This window comes from Coenobita brevimanus, chromosome 31, assembly GCF_032717465.1.
Source record: "Coenobita brevimanus isolate Jiangsu-jjx chromosome 31, ASM3271746v2, whole genome shotgun sequence".
In the NCBI taxonomy this organism is placed as follows: domain Eukaryota; kingdom Metazoa; phylum Arthropoda; class Malacostraca; order Decapoda; family Coenobitidae; genus Coenobita; species Coenobita brevimanus.
Genome location: NC_136984.1, coordinates 31443537 through 31461036, shown reverse-complemented (window position 1 = coordinate 31461036; position 17500 = coordinate 31443537). Strand labels below are relative to the sequence as shown.

Sequence of the window (17500 nt, the reverse complement as noted above, 5' to 3'; positions counted from 1 at the left end):
ACTGATGATGATGATAATAACATTAATAATAATAATGCTGATGATAATAAGGATGATGATGATGATGATGATGATGATAATAATAATAATAATAATAATGATGATGATAAAAATAATGATACTAATAATAATAAAAATAAAAATAATAATAATAATAATGATAAAAATAATGAGTAAGAATAATAAAAATAATATAATAATAATAACAATAATCATAATAATAATAATGATAATAATAATAATAATAATCCATCCATCCATCATCCAATCCTGTGTTGCCCCATGAGGAGTGTAGGAGCCCGGGGCTAGGCAAGTTGGTCCTGACATTTAAGATGAGAGTGACCAGCCTCACTGTGATTTATAAATAGAGAAGGGTGATTTATAAATAGAGAAGGGTGATTTATAAATAGAGAAGGGTGATTTATAAATAGAGAAGGGTGATTTATAAATAGAGAAGGGTGATTTATAAATAGAGAAGGGTGATTTATAAATAGAGAAGGGTGATTTATAGAGAAGGGTGATTTATAAATAGAGAAGGGGGATTTATAAATAGAGAAGGGTGATTTATAAATAGAGAAGGGGGATTTATAAATAGAGAAGGGTGATTTATAAATAGAGAAGGGGGATTTATAAATAGAGAAGGGTGATTTATAAATAGAGAAGGGTGATTTATAAATAGAGAAGGGTGATTTATAAATAGAGAAGGGGGATTTATAAATACAAAAGGGGGATTTATAAACAGAGAAGGGGGATTTATAAATAGAGAAGGGGGATTTATAAATACAGAAGGGTGATTTATAAATAGAGAAGGGGGATTTATAAATACAGAAGGGTGATTTATAAATAGAGAAGGGGGATTTATAAATACAAAAGGGGGATTTATAAATACAGAAGGGGGATTTATAAATACAGAAGGGGGATTTATAAATAGAGAAGGGGGATTTATAAATAGAGAAGGGGGATTTATAAATAGAGTTTATTTTGTCCCTGTGTTTGTGAAAGACTGATGAGGAGAGTGTATGTGAGTGAGGTGGAGGGGGAGAGGGAGGGGAAGGCCCAGGATGAGATGGAGGGATGGGGTGGAGAGGTATATGAGAGAGGGGGGTGTGAGCTGGGAGCAGGGCAGTGAAATGGCAGGGGACAGGGCGACATGGAGGTGATTTGTTTGTGGCCACCCCAAACTGGATTAAGGCGTCTGGCGATAGATAGATAGATAGATTGTGTAGGTCATGCATTGGATTTTCTTTACCCCATACACACACACACACACACAGACACACACACACACACAGACACACACACACACAGACACACACACACACCAATAATGCCACAACACCAAGGCAGCGCTCAGGCACCCTCAGGACGGTAATGGGCAGAATTCAAACACAGGAAAGAGATGAAATGACAAAATTTGAAAAGTCATAGAGTGTGACCTCAAGGATAAACGACTCAATAGGGAGGCTGCCAGAGATTGAGCAGCATGGAGAGCCAACATTAGGTGACCAAGCCTGACACATACATGCTCGAGTCTTTTCAAGTGTGACCTCAGGGATACGGGATTGAACAGAAAGGCTGCCAGAGATCGAGCAGCATGAAGACAGGCTAATAGGTGACCAAAGCCGACACATGCAAACACATTCAAATTCATTTATCATTTAAATTCTTCTCTATCTATCTATTGCCAGACGCCTTCATCCCGTAAGGGGTGGCCACAAACAAACCACCTCCATGTCGCCCTGTCCCCTGCCATTTCACTGTCCTCCCCCCTGCTCACACCCCCCTCTCTCATATACCTCTCCACTCCATCCCTCCATCTCATCCTTGGCCTCCCCCTCCCTCTCCTCCCCTCCACCTCACTCACATACACTCTCCTCATTAGTCTCTCCATCCTCTCCACTCCATCTCATCCTCAGCCTCCTCCCCCTTCATCTCACTCACATACACTCTCCTCATTAGTCTCTCCTTCATCCTTCCACCTCATCCTCCCTCTCCTCATTAGTCTCTCACTCTCCATCCTCTCCACTCCATCCCTCCATCTCATCCTCAGCCTCCCCCTCCCTCTCACCTCTCCACCTCACTCACATACACTCTCCTCATTAGTCTCTCCTTCATCCTTCCACCTCATCCTCCCTCTCCTCATTAGTCTCTCACACTCCATCTCATCCTCGGCCTCCCACCTCCCTCTCACCTTGCAGCTGTGTTGGTGTGTTGCAAGTACTGCTGCAGTTCGTCCTCCACTCTCCGGCCAATATTCTTCTTAACAAACCCTCCCTCTCGCTGCTTCAGGCTGACATCCCCATACTTGGCCGTCAGTCTGTGGGGGAAGGAATACATGTACTTTGTTGCAGTCTATCTATCTATCTATCCCACAAGGGGTAGCCACAAACAAACCGTCTCCATGTCACCCTGTCCCCTGCCATTTCACTGCCCTCCTCCCAGCTGTCAGTCTGTTAGGGAAGGAATACATGTACTTTGTTTCAGTCTATCTATCTATCTATCTATCTGTCTATCTATTCCCAGAGGTCTTAATCCTGTAAGGGGTGGCCACAAACAAATTGCCTCCATGTCACCCTGTCCCCTGCCATTTCACTGCCCCCCCCCCCCAGCTCACACCTCTCTCTCTCATATGCCTCACATGATTCACATAAATAAAAGAATGAGAGACAATGTGGGGAGGTTGGAGGTTGCTTTGAGGTCCGTCAACACAGCCTGCCAGTGACCTATCTATCTATCTATTGCCAGACGCCATAATCCCGTAAGGGGTGGCCATTTGACTCTGAGTTATTTGTTTTACGGGGAGAGGCACTAACCCTTCACCAACCCACTTCTTGACACGTAGGGAGCACGTATGTTTTGGTTATATGGTTACCACCCAGCGTTGTAAATGGTTTCTTGGCTTACAGGAAACCATTTGGCTTGTCACTCAATGTAAAGCCACCTGTAAAGGAAAGAAAAGCAATAAGAAGTGACAGGAAAGATGGGAGAAATAGGAAGAGAGGAGGGCAGGCACAGAAAAAGAATGATAAAGGTACATCAAGTGAGTGGATGATGGTGAGAAATAGTAAGAGAGGAGGAAAGGCACAGAAAAAGAATGATAAAGGCTAAGGAAGAAGTAGGCAGCACTACATCAAGTGAGTGGATGATGGTGAGAAATAGTAAGAGAGGAGGAAAGGCACAGAAAAAGAATGATAAAGGCTAAGGAAGAAGTAGGCAGCACTACATCAAGTGAGTGGATGATGGTGAGAAATAGGAAGAGAGGAGGAAAGGCACAGAAAAAGAATGATAAAGGCTAAGGATGAAGTAGGCAGCACTACATCAAGTGAGTGGATGATGGTGAGAAATAGGAAGAGAGGAGGACAGGCACAGAAAAAGAATGATAAAGGCTATGGAAGAAGTAGGCAGCACTACATCAAGTGAGTGGATGATGGTGAGAAATAGGAAGAGAGGAGGGCAGGCACAGAAAAAGAATGATAAAGGTGAAGGAAGAAGTAGGCAGCACTACATCAAGTGAGTGGATGATGGTGAGAAATAGGAAGAGAGGAGGACAGGCACAGAAAAAGAATGATAAAGGCTGAGGAAGAAGTAGGCAGCACTACATCAAGTGAGTGGATGATGGTCACCACCACGTACAGTAACCTGTCACTGGGCCAAATACAGACACATTCAATGGCTGGATGTGGTGTGTGAAATTTGGAGGCAGAAACAAGAGGGATATATTGTTCTCCTCACAAGCTTTCACCAGAGCCAGACTGACATGGCTGGAAAGATTATCACCAATGATTACCTTGTGACCATCATTAGATCTGGCATAAAGGAGAATGATTCTGAAGAACCAGTCCTCGAATGCTGACCCACCAAACCACCCGCTGTCTGTCCGGTTATATCTTGTATTTGAAGGACCTCCCTCAGTCCAGGAGTCACACACACGTCTTGCTTTATAAACTATGTAGCGAGGCATTAATTTCCCAGATGCTGTGCACACCAACATCAGGGAGGCGGACGACTTGGTGGAGTTCATTACTCCTTCTGGATATTTGCAACCTCTACGGACAATCACTTTTTTCCGGCCTGGATCGTCTGACAGATTGGTCTCATCAGAGTTTATGATGTTATCTGGAGACACATTTTGAAGAGTTTTTTCCAGACTGTTAAAGTATGACCTAATGATGCTAGGAGTAACTTTTGCTCTGGCCACTTTAATGTTCTGAGACAGGCAATGACTGAGTTCATGTTTGTGGCGTTTCAAGAAGCCTTGTGGCCAATCCGGTCCAGGGAGATTATTCCTGAATCTTTCCACCGTTACACCACGTCTATCCAGATACGTTTTAATCAGTAAACGCAGCTCCACTGTATCTAATGGGAACCCTCAGTGAAAAAGAGCTAGTAAACGCTTCACAATATTATGTTCTTCTTCTTCACTTAACATAGTCTGTCCCCCAGATCACTTAACACGTTTCCTTTTAACAGCATCATGAAGTGTGCTTTTGGAGAAGCCATACTGAAAGCTGCTTGTCTTACCCTGTGCTTACCATTTCTGACAGCATCAACCGCTCTCTGGAAATTGGACTCAGACATCTCTAGATTATAACCGCCTCTACCACCGTCCCTAGCTGCTCCTACCCAATTATAAGTTCGTGGCATTGAGAGTTTTCACAGGATGGCTGCCCTTCTTAGAGTTCATGCACTACCTGGTGCTATGACTGTACCTGCCACACAAAATACAGGGTAGAAGGGTGTTACATTTATTCACATCAGCCTCATTTCTGGACAAAAATAATAAAATCTTACAGGTTTTTACTCCTGTACACAATCACTCCCCATACAATGCCAAATTAAGCATACATGTTACACAGATGGGACCAGTTTCATTATGTCTATCTTCACATTACACATTTTCCTGAATACTGACACCCATTAATATATTCTATGTGCTGTGGTGAGTGTTTCCCAGAAGCAGTTGGACAGTACTCAGATTTTTCATGAAAACTGTAATCATAATAATTACAGTATTTTTTTTTCCCCCATATTCAAACATTACATTAAAAGAAATTATCATCCTGGCAGCAAGAGACACACAGCTGGAACAAACACGTGTAAACCAATTTCTGATGGATTATTCTTTCCAAGAGATATCCACTACTAAAACATTTTAATGCACAACTGTATGGACCCACCCTGCATCCGATCTCACCCTGCTGATGGTAGCATTCTGAGGAGAAGTGCATGATCAGGCATGTGGCACCCCTTTTAAACGTGGCAGCGTCCGGATTGACTCTATCGGATACGTTTATGTGAAGCTACAGAACGTGGTGAATGTTTTTGGCGTATCCAATAGAGCCAGGATTCCGGGGGCTTGAATGATGAGTGAATGGAAGCGTGGCCCATTGACTCTATCGGATACGTTTATGTGAAGCTACAGAACGTGGTGAATGTTTTGGGTGTACCCGATAGAGCCAGGATTCCGGGGGCTTGAATGATGAGTGAATGGAAGCGTGGCCCATTGACTCTATCGGATACGTTTATGTGAAGCTACAGAACGTGGTGAATGTTTTTGGTGTATCCGATAGAGCCAGGATTCCGGGGGCTTGAATGATGAGTGAATGGAAGTGTGGCCCATTAGACTGTGCAAACTTGGACATTGCTACTCCTCACCCTGCCCTAGGGTGGGAATGGAGGTCCCGACGACGACGATGATGATGATGATGATGGTAATGATGATGATGATGATGATGATGATGACAACGGTGGTGGTGGTGCTGATGCTGATGATGGTGATAATGATAATAATAATGATAATAATGATGATGATTTCTTTTTTTAATGCAAGGAAGAAGGAACCCAAGGCCAGGAGTCCATACGATTATTCAAGAAAAAATAAAAACAAAGACAACAGGTCAACTCTGGAACTGTCTCCCTCTGTCTGTATTTCCTACTGCCTATGACCTCCAGTCTTTCAAACGCAGTGTGTCCAGGCATCTCAAAATGATCGGATCTTGAATTTGGCTCTCTTTTGTATTGTTATTGTTTTTTTCTTGGAAGGAACGGTTTGTGGACTCCAGGCCTTGGGTTCCTTCTTCCTTGCATAAAAAATAGAGAGAGAGAGAGAGGGGAGGGAGGGAGAGAGAGGGGGGAGGGAAGAAGGGAGAGAGAGAGAGAGAGAGAGAGAGAGAGAGAGAGGGGGGGAGGGAGCGACGCAGGGAGAGAGAGGGGGGAGGGAGGGAAGAAGGGAGAGAGAGGGGGAAGGAAGGAGGGAGGGGGAGACAGAGAGAGAGAGAGAGAGAGAGGGAGGGAGAGGGGGGAGGGAGGGAAGAAGGGAGAGAGAGGGGGTAGGAGGAAGAGAGAGAGAGAGGGGAGGGAGGGAGAGAGAGGGGGGAGGGAGGGAAGAAGGGAGAGAGAGCGGGAAGGAGAGAGAGAGAGAGAGAGAGAGAGCGCGCCAACCACTCACTTGATGTTGCGGCCGATGTGCACCGTGGCAGCTGCTCGGGATCGGCTGGTGAAGAACTTAACATCCTTGGTCTCCGGCACAAAGTCCTCGTCCGCCTGTGGGGCAGGTGGGACGAGGAGGAGTATATTATTGATTATATATTATATCTACAAGTATGATTAGTAGTACAGTATTACATTATCTATCTATCTAATACCATAAGGGGTGGCCACAAACAAATCACCTCCATGTCACCCTGTCCCCTGCCATCTAACTATCTATCTATTGCCAGATGCCTTAATCCCATAAGGGGTGGCCACAAACAAATCGCCTCCATGTCACCCTGTCCCCTGCCATTTCACTGCCCTGCTCCCAGCTCACATCCCCCTCTCTCATATACCTCTCCACTCCATCCCTCCATCTCATCCTTGGTCTCCCCCTCCCTCTTCCCCCCTCCACCTCACTCACATACACTCTCCTAGTTAGTCTCTCACTCTCCATCCTCTCCACTCCATCCCTCCATCTCATCCTTGGCCTCCCCCTCCCCCTCTTCACCTCACACACACACTCTCCTAGTTAGTCTCTCTCTCCATCCTCTCCACATGGCCATATTACAATGTACATATCACATAGTACAATTCTTATTACATATTACATGGTACTTGCTGTGTCAAGAGGATGGAGAGTGAGAGACTAACCAGGAGAGGAGGGGGAGGCTGAGGATGAGATGGAGGGATGTAGAGAGGTATGGAGAGTGAGAGACTAACTAGAAGGGGAGGGGGAGGCTGAGGATGAGATGGAGGGATGTAGAGAGGTATGGAGAGTGAGAGACTAACTAGAAGGGGAGGGGGAGGCTGAGGATGAGATGGAGGAATGACATAGAGAGGTATGGAGCGTGTGAGAGACTAACTAGGAGGGGAGGGGGAGGCTGAGGATGAGATGGAGGAATGATGTAGAGAGAATGGAGAGTGAGAGACTAACTAGGAGGGGAGGGGGAGGCTGAGGATGAGATGGAGGAATGACAGAGAGAATGGAGAGTGTGAGAGACTAACTAGGAGGGGAGGGGGAGGCTGAGGATGAGATGGAGGGACGTAGAGAGGATGGAGAGAGAGACTAACTAGGAGGGGAGGGGGAGGCTGAGGATGAGATGGAAGGATGTAGTAGAGAGGACAATGAGAGACTAACTAGAAGTGAGGTGGAGGGGAGGAGAGGGAGGGGGAGACTGAGGATGAGATGGAGGAATGGAGTAGAGAGGATGGAGAGTGAGAGACTAACTAGGAGAGTGTATGTGAGTGAGGTGGAGGGGTGGAGAGGGAGGGGGAGGCTGAGGATGAGATGGAGGGATGGAGTAATGAGGACAGTAGGATCAGAGACTAACTGGGAGTGCATAAGGTGGACAGGAAGAGAGGGAGGGGGAGGCCAAGGATGAGATGGAGGGGTATATGTGAGAGGGGGGGTGTAAGTTGGGGGGGGAGGGCAGTGAAATGGCAGCGGACAGGACGACATGGAGGTGATTTGTTTGTGGCCACCCCTTATGAGATTCAGGCGTCTGGCACTAGATAGATGGATAGATAGATAGACAGATAGATAGATAGATAGACAGATTGAGATAGATACATAGACAGATAGATAGAGATAGACAGACAGACACAGACAGATAGATAGATAGATAGATAAATAAATAGACAGACAGATACAGATAGGTAAACAAACATAGATAGATACACAGGCAGATAGATAGATACAAACAGATAGATAGATAGATAGACAGACAGAGACAGATAGATAGACAGACAGATATAGATAGATAGAAAAACAGAAAGACAGATAGATACATAGACAGGCAGATAAAGATAGATAGACTGATAGAGACAAACAGATAGATAGATACAGGTACACAGGCAGACAGATAGAGACAGACAGATAGATACATAGAGACAGACAGATAGATAGATAGACAGACAGATAGATAGATAGACAGACAGACAGATAGATAGACAGACAGAGAGATAGATAGATAGACAGACAGACAGATAGATAGATAGACAGATAGATATATAGATACAGATATACAGACAGACAGATAGATAGATACAGATACACAGACAGACAGATAGACAGACAGCCTCCTTACTCACTTCCACTTCCAAGAGTGACATGCCTGGGGACGACAGTGTGCGTTGCCTCTTCTGAAAATAATAATAATAACAATAATGTCGACGGGGTTTGGTAACTTATGTACGTGTGTAATCCAAAATTTAATGGAAGTTTAATGCTTAATAAATTTATGGCAAATAGATCGCCATTTTATTCCGGCTGACTGCTGATTCTCAAAAGATGGGAATTAACGCTGCCTCTCTCTACAGTACACGGGAGATTAATTACTCACAAATGCTGTATAGTCGGTACTGCAGGCCCCTGACAGTTTATACCCCCCTGACAATCAGTATTTAATATTAATAACAGACAGGTTCTTGCTGAAGCCTAACCCCTAGCTAGCACAACGGATTTCAGAATTAATATGAAAGAACTGCTTTAAGTACAGTTATGAAAAATAAGTAAGTTGTGCGAGCTAAGATAAGCAGACTAAAGAAGCTCGTGGTGAAATAAAACACGAATAACAATTAAGCTCAAAGGAAAGAACTGTAAATTTATTGATTACGATAAATAAATTTACGTTACATAGAGCAAAATCAATTCAAATATTAAAGGGAACACACTCACTCACTCTTTCACAAAGCCAGCTAAAATAATTATTTTAAAACTAAGAAAAAAACTTAAGAAACACTGGTCAATGTAGCGTATGACCAAGGAAGGGTGGGAGCCTGGAGAACTGTAGATCTAGTGGAGTCTGGGTGCTAGAAGACCTCTCTCACTCTCACTACCGGAGCACAGAACCACACTCCGTCGCGACAGACAAAAGACTGATTCAAATACGATGTGTGGGGTAATGCCCAGGCCAGCCGGAAGAAGGCGTGGCCAACGGTCGAGGCAGGCAGGGGCGAACAATATAGAAACAATAATATCACTCAGTAGAGCACTTAATGACGTGCATTAGAACGGTCACTTTTGAAACAGTGACGAATGTTTTGAAAAGTATACCACCGAAGTGGAGAGAGAAACGGTTAACTGAGCGATACACAGTGAGTTTTCCGCTAATAGTTCATGGTTGCTCACAAAAGGAAAATGTCGTGAATTTGATTCGTGACAAATAATAATAATAATAAAATTGACAGTTTCGTTCATTTCGTTTTTAAAGGCTCCAACATGCTTGCATGTGTGACAGTGAATAATAATAATACATAATAACAATAATAATAAATTGAGTAATAATAATAAATTGACATTATATAATAATAATCTATCTATCTATTGCCAGACGCCTCAATCCCGTTTGGGGTAGCCACAAACAAATCGCCTCCAAGTCGCCCTGTCCCCCGCCATTTCACTGCCCTGCTCCCAACTCACACCTCCCTCTCTCATATACCTCTCCACCCCATCCCTCCATCTCATCCTCGGTCTCCCCCTCCCTCTTCCACCCTCCACCTTACTCATATACACTCTCTTCGTCAGTCTTTCACCCTCCATCCTCTCCACATGGCCAAACCACCTCAGTGTGTTCCTCACAACGCTTCCTATCACATCCACATCCACACCACAACGCTCCTTTATATCCTCATTCGTCAGCCTGTCTCTCCACGTGACTCCACAGGCTCCTCTTAAATAACTCATTTCCACTGCTCTCACTCTTGACTTGTGTCCTTCCAACAACGTCCAAGCTTCACTTCCATACGTTAGAGTTGGTATCACAATACTGTCATGTAGTAACTTTTTTACTTCCATGCTCACTTCCCTGTTTCTTATCACTGCTTTCAAAGAACCAGCAACCTTTCTTCCCTGCTGTACCCTTTCAAGCACTTCACCCTCCAAACCTCCATCCTTACTCATCACGCTACCCAAATACTTAAACGTACTCACATTTTCCAATTCCTCACCATCCAACCTCGCTGTACATTCACTGACTTCGCCTCTCTCAAAGACCATCACTTTACTCTTCCCTACATTCACCTTTAGGTTCCGTTTCTTACACACTCTCCCAAACTCATCCACCAAGCCTTGCAGCTCCCCTTCGTCTTCACTCAACAACACAGTATCATCTGCAAACAACAGTACAGGGAGTTTCCAAACACTATCCTCTCTCACCAGGGCCACTCCAACATCCACTACCCTACCTTGTACCTCTTTTATTACCCCATCCATGTACAGATTGAACAACCATGGAGACATGACACATTCCTGTTTCAAACCAACTTTCAAAGAGAAAAATTCACTTAGTTCACCATCCACACGCACTGCAGCCTTCGCACCATCGTACATACTCTTCACAGCATTCAACAACTTCCCATCTACTCCATATATTCTTAACACTTTCCACAATCCTTGTCTATCCACCCTGTCATATGCTTTCTCCAAATCCATGAAAGCCGCATACAACTTCTTTCCCTTCTCTAGAAACTTTTCCACTAAAGATCTGAGAATGAATATCTGATCTACACAACCTCTTCCCTTCCTAAAGCCTCCCTGTTCTTCTCCAACTAATTTCTCTGTTCTTTCTCTAACTCTGTCAATAAGTATCCTACCATACACTTTTCCTATTATACTAAGGAGCGTTGTTGACTGTTAAAAATAATAATAATAATAATAAAGAATTGACAGTAAATAATTATAATCATAAAAAAATGAGAATACTGGTATATTAATAATAATAATAATAAATTGACAGTAATCCTTAAAGCTGACGTAAATCTGCAACTTAATCCCTTTGCCCACATCTATCTGTCTATCTATTGCCAGACGCCTAAATCCCATAAGGGGTAGCAACAAACAAATCACCTCCACGTCGCCCTGTCCCCCACCATTTCATTGCCCTGCTCCCAGCTCACACCCCCCTCTCTCATATACCTCTCCACTCCATCCCTCCACCTCACTCACATACACTCTCCTCATTAGTCTCTCACTCTCCATCCTATCTACTCCATCCCTCCATCTCATCCTTGGCCTCCCCCTCCCTCTCCCCCCCTCCACCTCACTCACATACACTCTCCTAGTTAGTCTCTCACTCTCCATCCTCTCCACATGGCCAAACCACCTCAGTGTGTTCCTCCTAACGCTTCCTATCACATCCACATCCACACCACAACACTCCTTTATATCCTCATTTGTCAGCCTGTCTCTCCATGTAACTCCACATGCACCTCACTCACATACACTCTCCTAGTTAGTCTCTCATCCATACCTCTCCACTCCATTCCTCCATCTCATTCTCAGCCTCCCTCTCCCTCTCTCCCCTCCACCTCACTCACATACACTCTCCTAGTTAGTCTCTCACTCTCATACAGTACTGTGGTTTATACTTACAATTCCAGCATTACTTGGCGTTTTCTTGACTGGGCTTCGGCTGGACGGCAAGTATGGAGTGTACGTGCCCTGCTTCAGACGCTTTGTTATGGTCTTCACGTTATTCGTTTTCTGCAAATATGAAATGCATAATGAAGTTCTTATTTTTTTCAGGCAAGGAAGAAGGAACCCAAGGCCAGGAGTGGCAAACTGTTCCCTCCAAGAAAAACCAAAAACAAGATAACAGCCATATTCAAGGTGTGTTCGTCTTGAGATGCCTGGACACACTGCGTTTGAAAGACTGGAGGTCATAGGCAGTGGGAAAAACAGACAGAGGAAGACAGTAGGAAATACAGACAGAGGAAGACAGTAGGAAATACAGACAAAGCAAGACAGTTCCAGAGTTGACCTGTTGCATAAATGACGGACTGGAAGTAACGGTTAACTCTTGCATTAGAGAGTTGGGCAGAGGGAGACAGTTCCAGAGTTGACCTGTTGCATAAATGAAGGACTAGGAGTAACGGTTAGCTCTTGCATTAGAGAGTTGGACAGAGTGAGACAGTTCCAGAGTTGACCTGTTGCATAAATGAAGGACTGGGAGTAACGGTTAACTCTTCCATCAGAGAGTTGGACAGAGGGAGACAGTTCCAGAGTTGACCTGTTGCATAAATGAAGGACTGGGAGTGACGGTTAACTCTTGCATTAGAGAGTTGGACAGAAAATGGATGAGAGTTTGTTGCTAGACGGGTGCTACGCGCCCGTCGAAGAGGTGGAGGGATGCAAGCAGACAGTTCAGAGGAGCAGTGACCACTGAAGTAGCGATAGAAAAGAGATAAAGATGCAACAGTGCGGCAAAGAGACAGAGGTTGAAGGGAGCCAGTAAGAGGAGCAGTGACCATTGAAGTAGCGATAGAAAAGAGATAAAGATGCAACAGTGCGGCAAAGAGACAGAGGTTGAAGGGAGCCAGTAAGAGGAGCAGTGACCATTGAAGTAGCGATAGAAAAGAGATAAAGATGCAACAGTGCGGCAAAGAGACAGAGGTTGAAGGGAGCCAGTAAGAGGAGCAGTGACCATTGAAGTAGCAATAGAAAAGAGATAAAGATGCAACAGTGCGGCAAAGAGACAGAGGTTGAAGGGAGCCAGTAAGAGGAGAAGAGTTAATGAGACGAAAAGCATAAGTAACAGTAATTAGATATATCATCACCATCATCATCATTGTCCTCATCACCATCATCATCATCATCATCACTGTAATCATCACCAACATCATCATTGTCATCATCATCATCGTCACCCAATCCTGTATTGCCCCATGAGAAGAGTAGGAGCCCAGGGCTAGGCAGTTGGTCCTGACATTTATGATGAGAGTGACCAGCCTCACTCATCCCTGAGTGGCATTACATGAGCAATAAACCCCAACCACCCCTTGGATATAAACCTTCACCGGCTCAATCCAATTGGAGCGCAATAATTACCCACTAAACCACCAGGTGCCATAATTTGGTGTTATGGTTACCACCCAGCGTAGTAAATGGTTTCCTGGCATACAGGAAACAATTTGGCTTGTCACTCAGTGTAGAGTCACCCACAGGCAGAAGGAAGAGGAAAGAATGAATGAAAGAAAGACAGAAGAGGGAGTGTAAAGTCACCCACAGGCAGAAGGAAGAGGAAAGAATGAAAGAAAGACAGAAGAGGGAGTGTAAAGTCACCCACAGGCAGAAGGAAGAGGAAAGAATGAAGGAAAGAAAGACAGAAGAGGGAGTGTAAAGTTACCCACAGGCAGAAGGAAGAGGAAAGAATGAAGGAAAGAAAGACAGAAGAGGGAGTGTAAAGTCACCCACAGGCAGAAGGAAGAGGAAAGACTGAAGGAAAGAGAGGAAGGAAAGAAAGAAGGAAAGAAGAGAGGCACCTGAGAGCACCTGAATGCAGAACTACATCGAGTGAGTGGATGGTGAGTGTCCCCACCCAGCACTAATTAGCTACACATTCATAAAACAGCTGCTCTCACCCTCCACACTCCACCGTTCTGAATTACACAGTGACAATGTATCTGACTGTAACCTATTATTAACCCGTGAGTTGCGCGCCACGGGTCAGGCCGGGAGCGTCACGTTGCCACCCACAGCTCAGGCTGTCTGGCCGGGCATCACTAGATGATGCCCTCGATGTTTAGCTTGCATGTTTATTAAAAAAAAAAAAAAAATGCACACCACAGGATGGTAATAAAAAGGGTAATTGTGCAATGGAGGGGTTAATTAAGTCACCTGGACTAATTACAGCAGCATTCCCCTCAGTGTATATACACTGTGTAAAATTCAACTCATTTGTGGCATATCATATTATAAAGACTTCATGCTGCTTGCAAGTGTCAGCCTTGGTCACCTAATGGCAGCTCTCCATGCTGCTTAATCTCTGGCAGCCTCCCTATTCAGTGCCTTATCCCTGAGGTCACACTGTATGACCTCACCCCAGGTCTTTTTTGGTCTGCCTGTCACAACCCCACCCTCAACATTCACACTTCTTATCTTTAGTACCCAACTGTCATCCTCCATCCTCTCCATGCCGCTCAGTCTCTGGCAGCCTCCCTATTCAGTGCCTTATCCCTGAGGTCACACTCTATGACCTCACCTAGGACTGGGGTCAATTATGAACTGAATTGGACCTGAAATGGAACTGATTAAAAATAACTGCGACTTGGAGTTGAATTTGAATTGAGAAAAATAAAAAAATAAAATTAACTGAATACTATAGGAATTGATATAAATGACCTGATGACTGAATTGATAATATTTTCTATTGTACTATGCAATGTGGAGAGGATGGAGGGTGAGAGACTGACGAAGAGAGTGTATGTGAGTGAGGTGGAGGGGGGAAGAGGGAGGGGGAGGCCGAGGATGAGATGGAGGGATGGGGTGGAGAGGTATATGAGAGAGGGGGGTGTGAGTTGGGAGCAGGGCAGTGAAATGGCGGGGGACAGGGCGACTTGGAGGCGATTTGTTTGTGGCCACCCCAAACGGGATTGAGGCGTCTGGCAATAGATAGATAGATAGATTATGCAATTTCATCCTTGTACAATAACTAACTTACACTACACTCAAATAAACACTCAAATATACAGGTTTTGGTCACACAAAAAGTTTAATATAATTTGAAACCATTTTTATTTCTTTCTGTTAGATTAATGGTACTGGCTTGATTAACAATGATTTTGAAGTGAAGACATTTTATTCATCACCATCACCATCAACACCATCATCATCATCATCATCACTGGGACCTCCTTTCCCACCCTAGGGCAGGGTAAGGAGTTGCAGTGTCCAGACAGACCAAATTTGCCCAATCCAGTAGGCCATACTTCCATTCACTCATCATTCAAGCCCCCGGAATCCTGGCTATATTGGATACATTTTAAATGAATATCAACCATACTGAACTGAATTGCAATTGAAGATGACTTTTTTTATGAATGAACTGAACTGAATTAGAAGTGATTAATTCAAATCTTATTCTCAACTGCAACTGAACTGAATTGACACAAATGTATTGACCCCAGACCTGCCTGGCTCACTGTTGGCCTGCCTCTCACAACCCTAACCCTTTATAGGACAGGAAAATAAACCACAGAACAGATTACGATAAGGAAGGATACTGTAATATTTAGGGAGATGTGAAAAATATAGAAGCTTTTATCGTTCATTTGTAAAGGCTTCCACCTGCTTGCATGTGTCAGCCTTGGTCACCTAATGGCGGCTCTCCATTGTGCTCAATCTCTGGCAGCCTCCCTATTCAGTGCCTTATCCTTGAGGTCACACTCTATGAAATCGTTCCAGGTCTTTTTTGGTCTGCCTCTCACAACCCCAGCCCCAACGTTCACCCTTCTCACCTTCCACACCCAACTGTCATCCTCCATCCTCTCCATGGATAGATAGACGGACAGACAGACAGATAGATAGATAAATAGACAGACAGACACACCTTCAATCTTTCCTTGACTGTCAGCTTTGGTTTTCTGATGTTATGGAGAGAGAGACAGACAGACAGACAGACACACCTTCAATCTTTCCTTGACCGTCAGCTTTGGTTTTCTGATGTTATGGAGAGAGAGAGAGAGAGAGAGAGAGAGAGACAGACAGACAGACAGACAGACACACCTTCAATCTTTCCTTGGCTGTCAGCTTTGGTTTTCTGATGTTATGGAGAGAGAGAGACAGACAGACAGACAGACACACCTTCAATCTTTCCTTGACTGTCAGCTTTGGTTTTCTGATGTTATGGAGAGAGAGAGACAGACAGACAGACAGACACACCTTCAATCTTTCCTTGGCTGTCAGCTTTGGTTTTCTGATGTTATGGAGAGAGAGACAGACAGACAGACAGACAGACAGACAGACACACCTTCAATCTTTCCTTGGCTGTCAGCTTCGGTTTTCTGATGTTATGGAGAGAGAGAGAGAGAGAGAGAGAGAAAGAGAGAGAGAGAGAGAGAGAGAGAGAGCTACCTTTAGCCTATCCTTGGCCTTCAGTCTGGGCTTCTTGATGTTATGGCCGACGCCTTTGTTGATGCCGTCCCTAGGCCGCCTCACTGGCCTGGTGGTGGCTGGGGGGGCGGCAGCGGGACTTGGGCTGAACAGATTCTTGGGGGATTTGTAGAAGCCAAAACTGAGACCTGTGGCAGGAACGGAAAATGGTAGGCATTGTTATTATTATTATTATTATTATATTTAGTGGTAGGTGGTGGTGACCATCATCCACTCACTTGATGTAGTGCTGCCTACTTCTTCCTTCACCTTTATCATTCTTTTTCTGTGCCTGCCCTCCTCTCTTCCTATTTCTCACCATCATCCACTCACTTGATGTAGTGCTGCCTACTTCTTCCTTCACCTTTATCATTCTTTTTCTGTGCCTGTCCTCCTCTCTTCCTATTTCTCACCATCATCCACTCACTTGATGTAGTGCTGCCTACTTCTTCCTTAGCCTTTATCATTCTTTTTCTGTGCCTGTCCTCCTCTCTTCCTATTTCTCACCATCATCCACTCACTTGATGTAGTGCTGCCTACTTCTTCCTTAGCCTTTATCATTCTTTTTCTGTGCCTGCCCTCCTCTCTTCCTATTTCTCACCATCATCCACTCACTTGATGTAGTGCTACCTACTTCTTCTTTCACCTTTATCATTCTTTTTCTGTGTCTGTCCTCCTCTCTTCCTATTTCTCACCATCATCCACTCACTTGATGCAGTGCTGCCTACTTCTTCCTTAGCCTTTATCATTCTTTTTCTGTGCCTACCCTCCTCTCTTCCTATTTCTCACCATCATCCACTCACTTGATGCAGTGCTGGCTACTTCTTCCTTAGCCTTTATCATTCTTTTTCTGTGCCTGTCCTCCTCTCTTCCTATTTCTCACCATCATCCACTCACTTGATGTAGTGCTGCCTACTTCTTCCTTAGCCTTTATCATTCTTTTTCTGTGCCTGCCCTCCTCACTTCCTATTGCTCACCATCATCCACTCACTTGACGTAGTGCTGACTACTTCTTCCTTAGCCTTTATCATTCTTTTTCTGTGCCTGTCCTCATCTCTTCCTATTTCTCACCATCATCCACTCACTTGATGTAGTGCTGCCTACTTCTTCCTTAGCCTTTATCATCCTTTTTCTGTGCCTACCCTCCTCTCTTCCTAT

General features: G+C 44.5%; 1 protein-coding gene across 1 annotated transcript in view; it reads right to left on the bottom strand.

Annotated features, from left to right (window-relative positions):
- eco (Establishment of cohesion) overlaps positions 1-17500 on the bottom strand; it is a 29618-nt gene that overhangs the window by 10120 nt on the left and 1998 nt on the right. Inside the window, exons 2-6 of the mRNA XM_080269151.1 lie at positions 16325-16491; positions 11846-11956; positions 8566-8616; positions 6449-6543; positions 2192-2317 (exon numbers count right to left, since the gene is read on the bottom strand). Coding sequence (XP_080125277.1) covers positions 2192-2317; positions 6449-6543; positions 8566-8616; positions 11846-11956; positions 16325-16491 — 550 coding nt within the window. The remainder of the gene's footprint in view (positions 1-2191; positions 2318-6448; positions 6544-8565; positions 8617-11845; positions 11957-16324; positions 16492-17500) is intronic.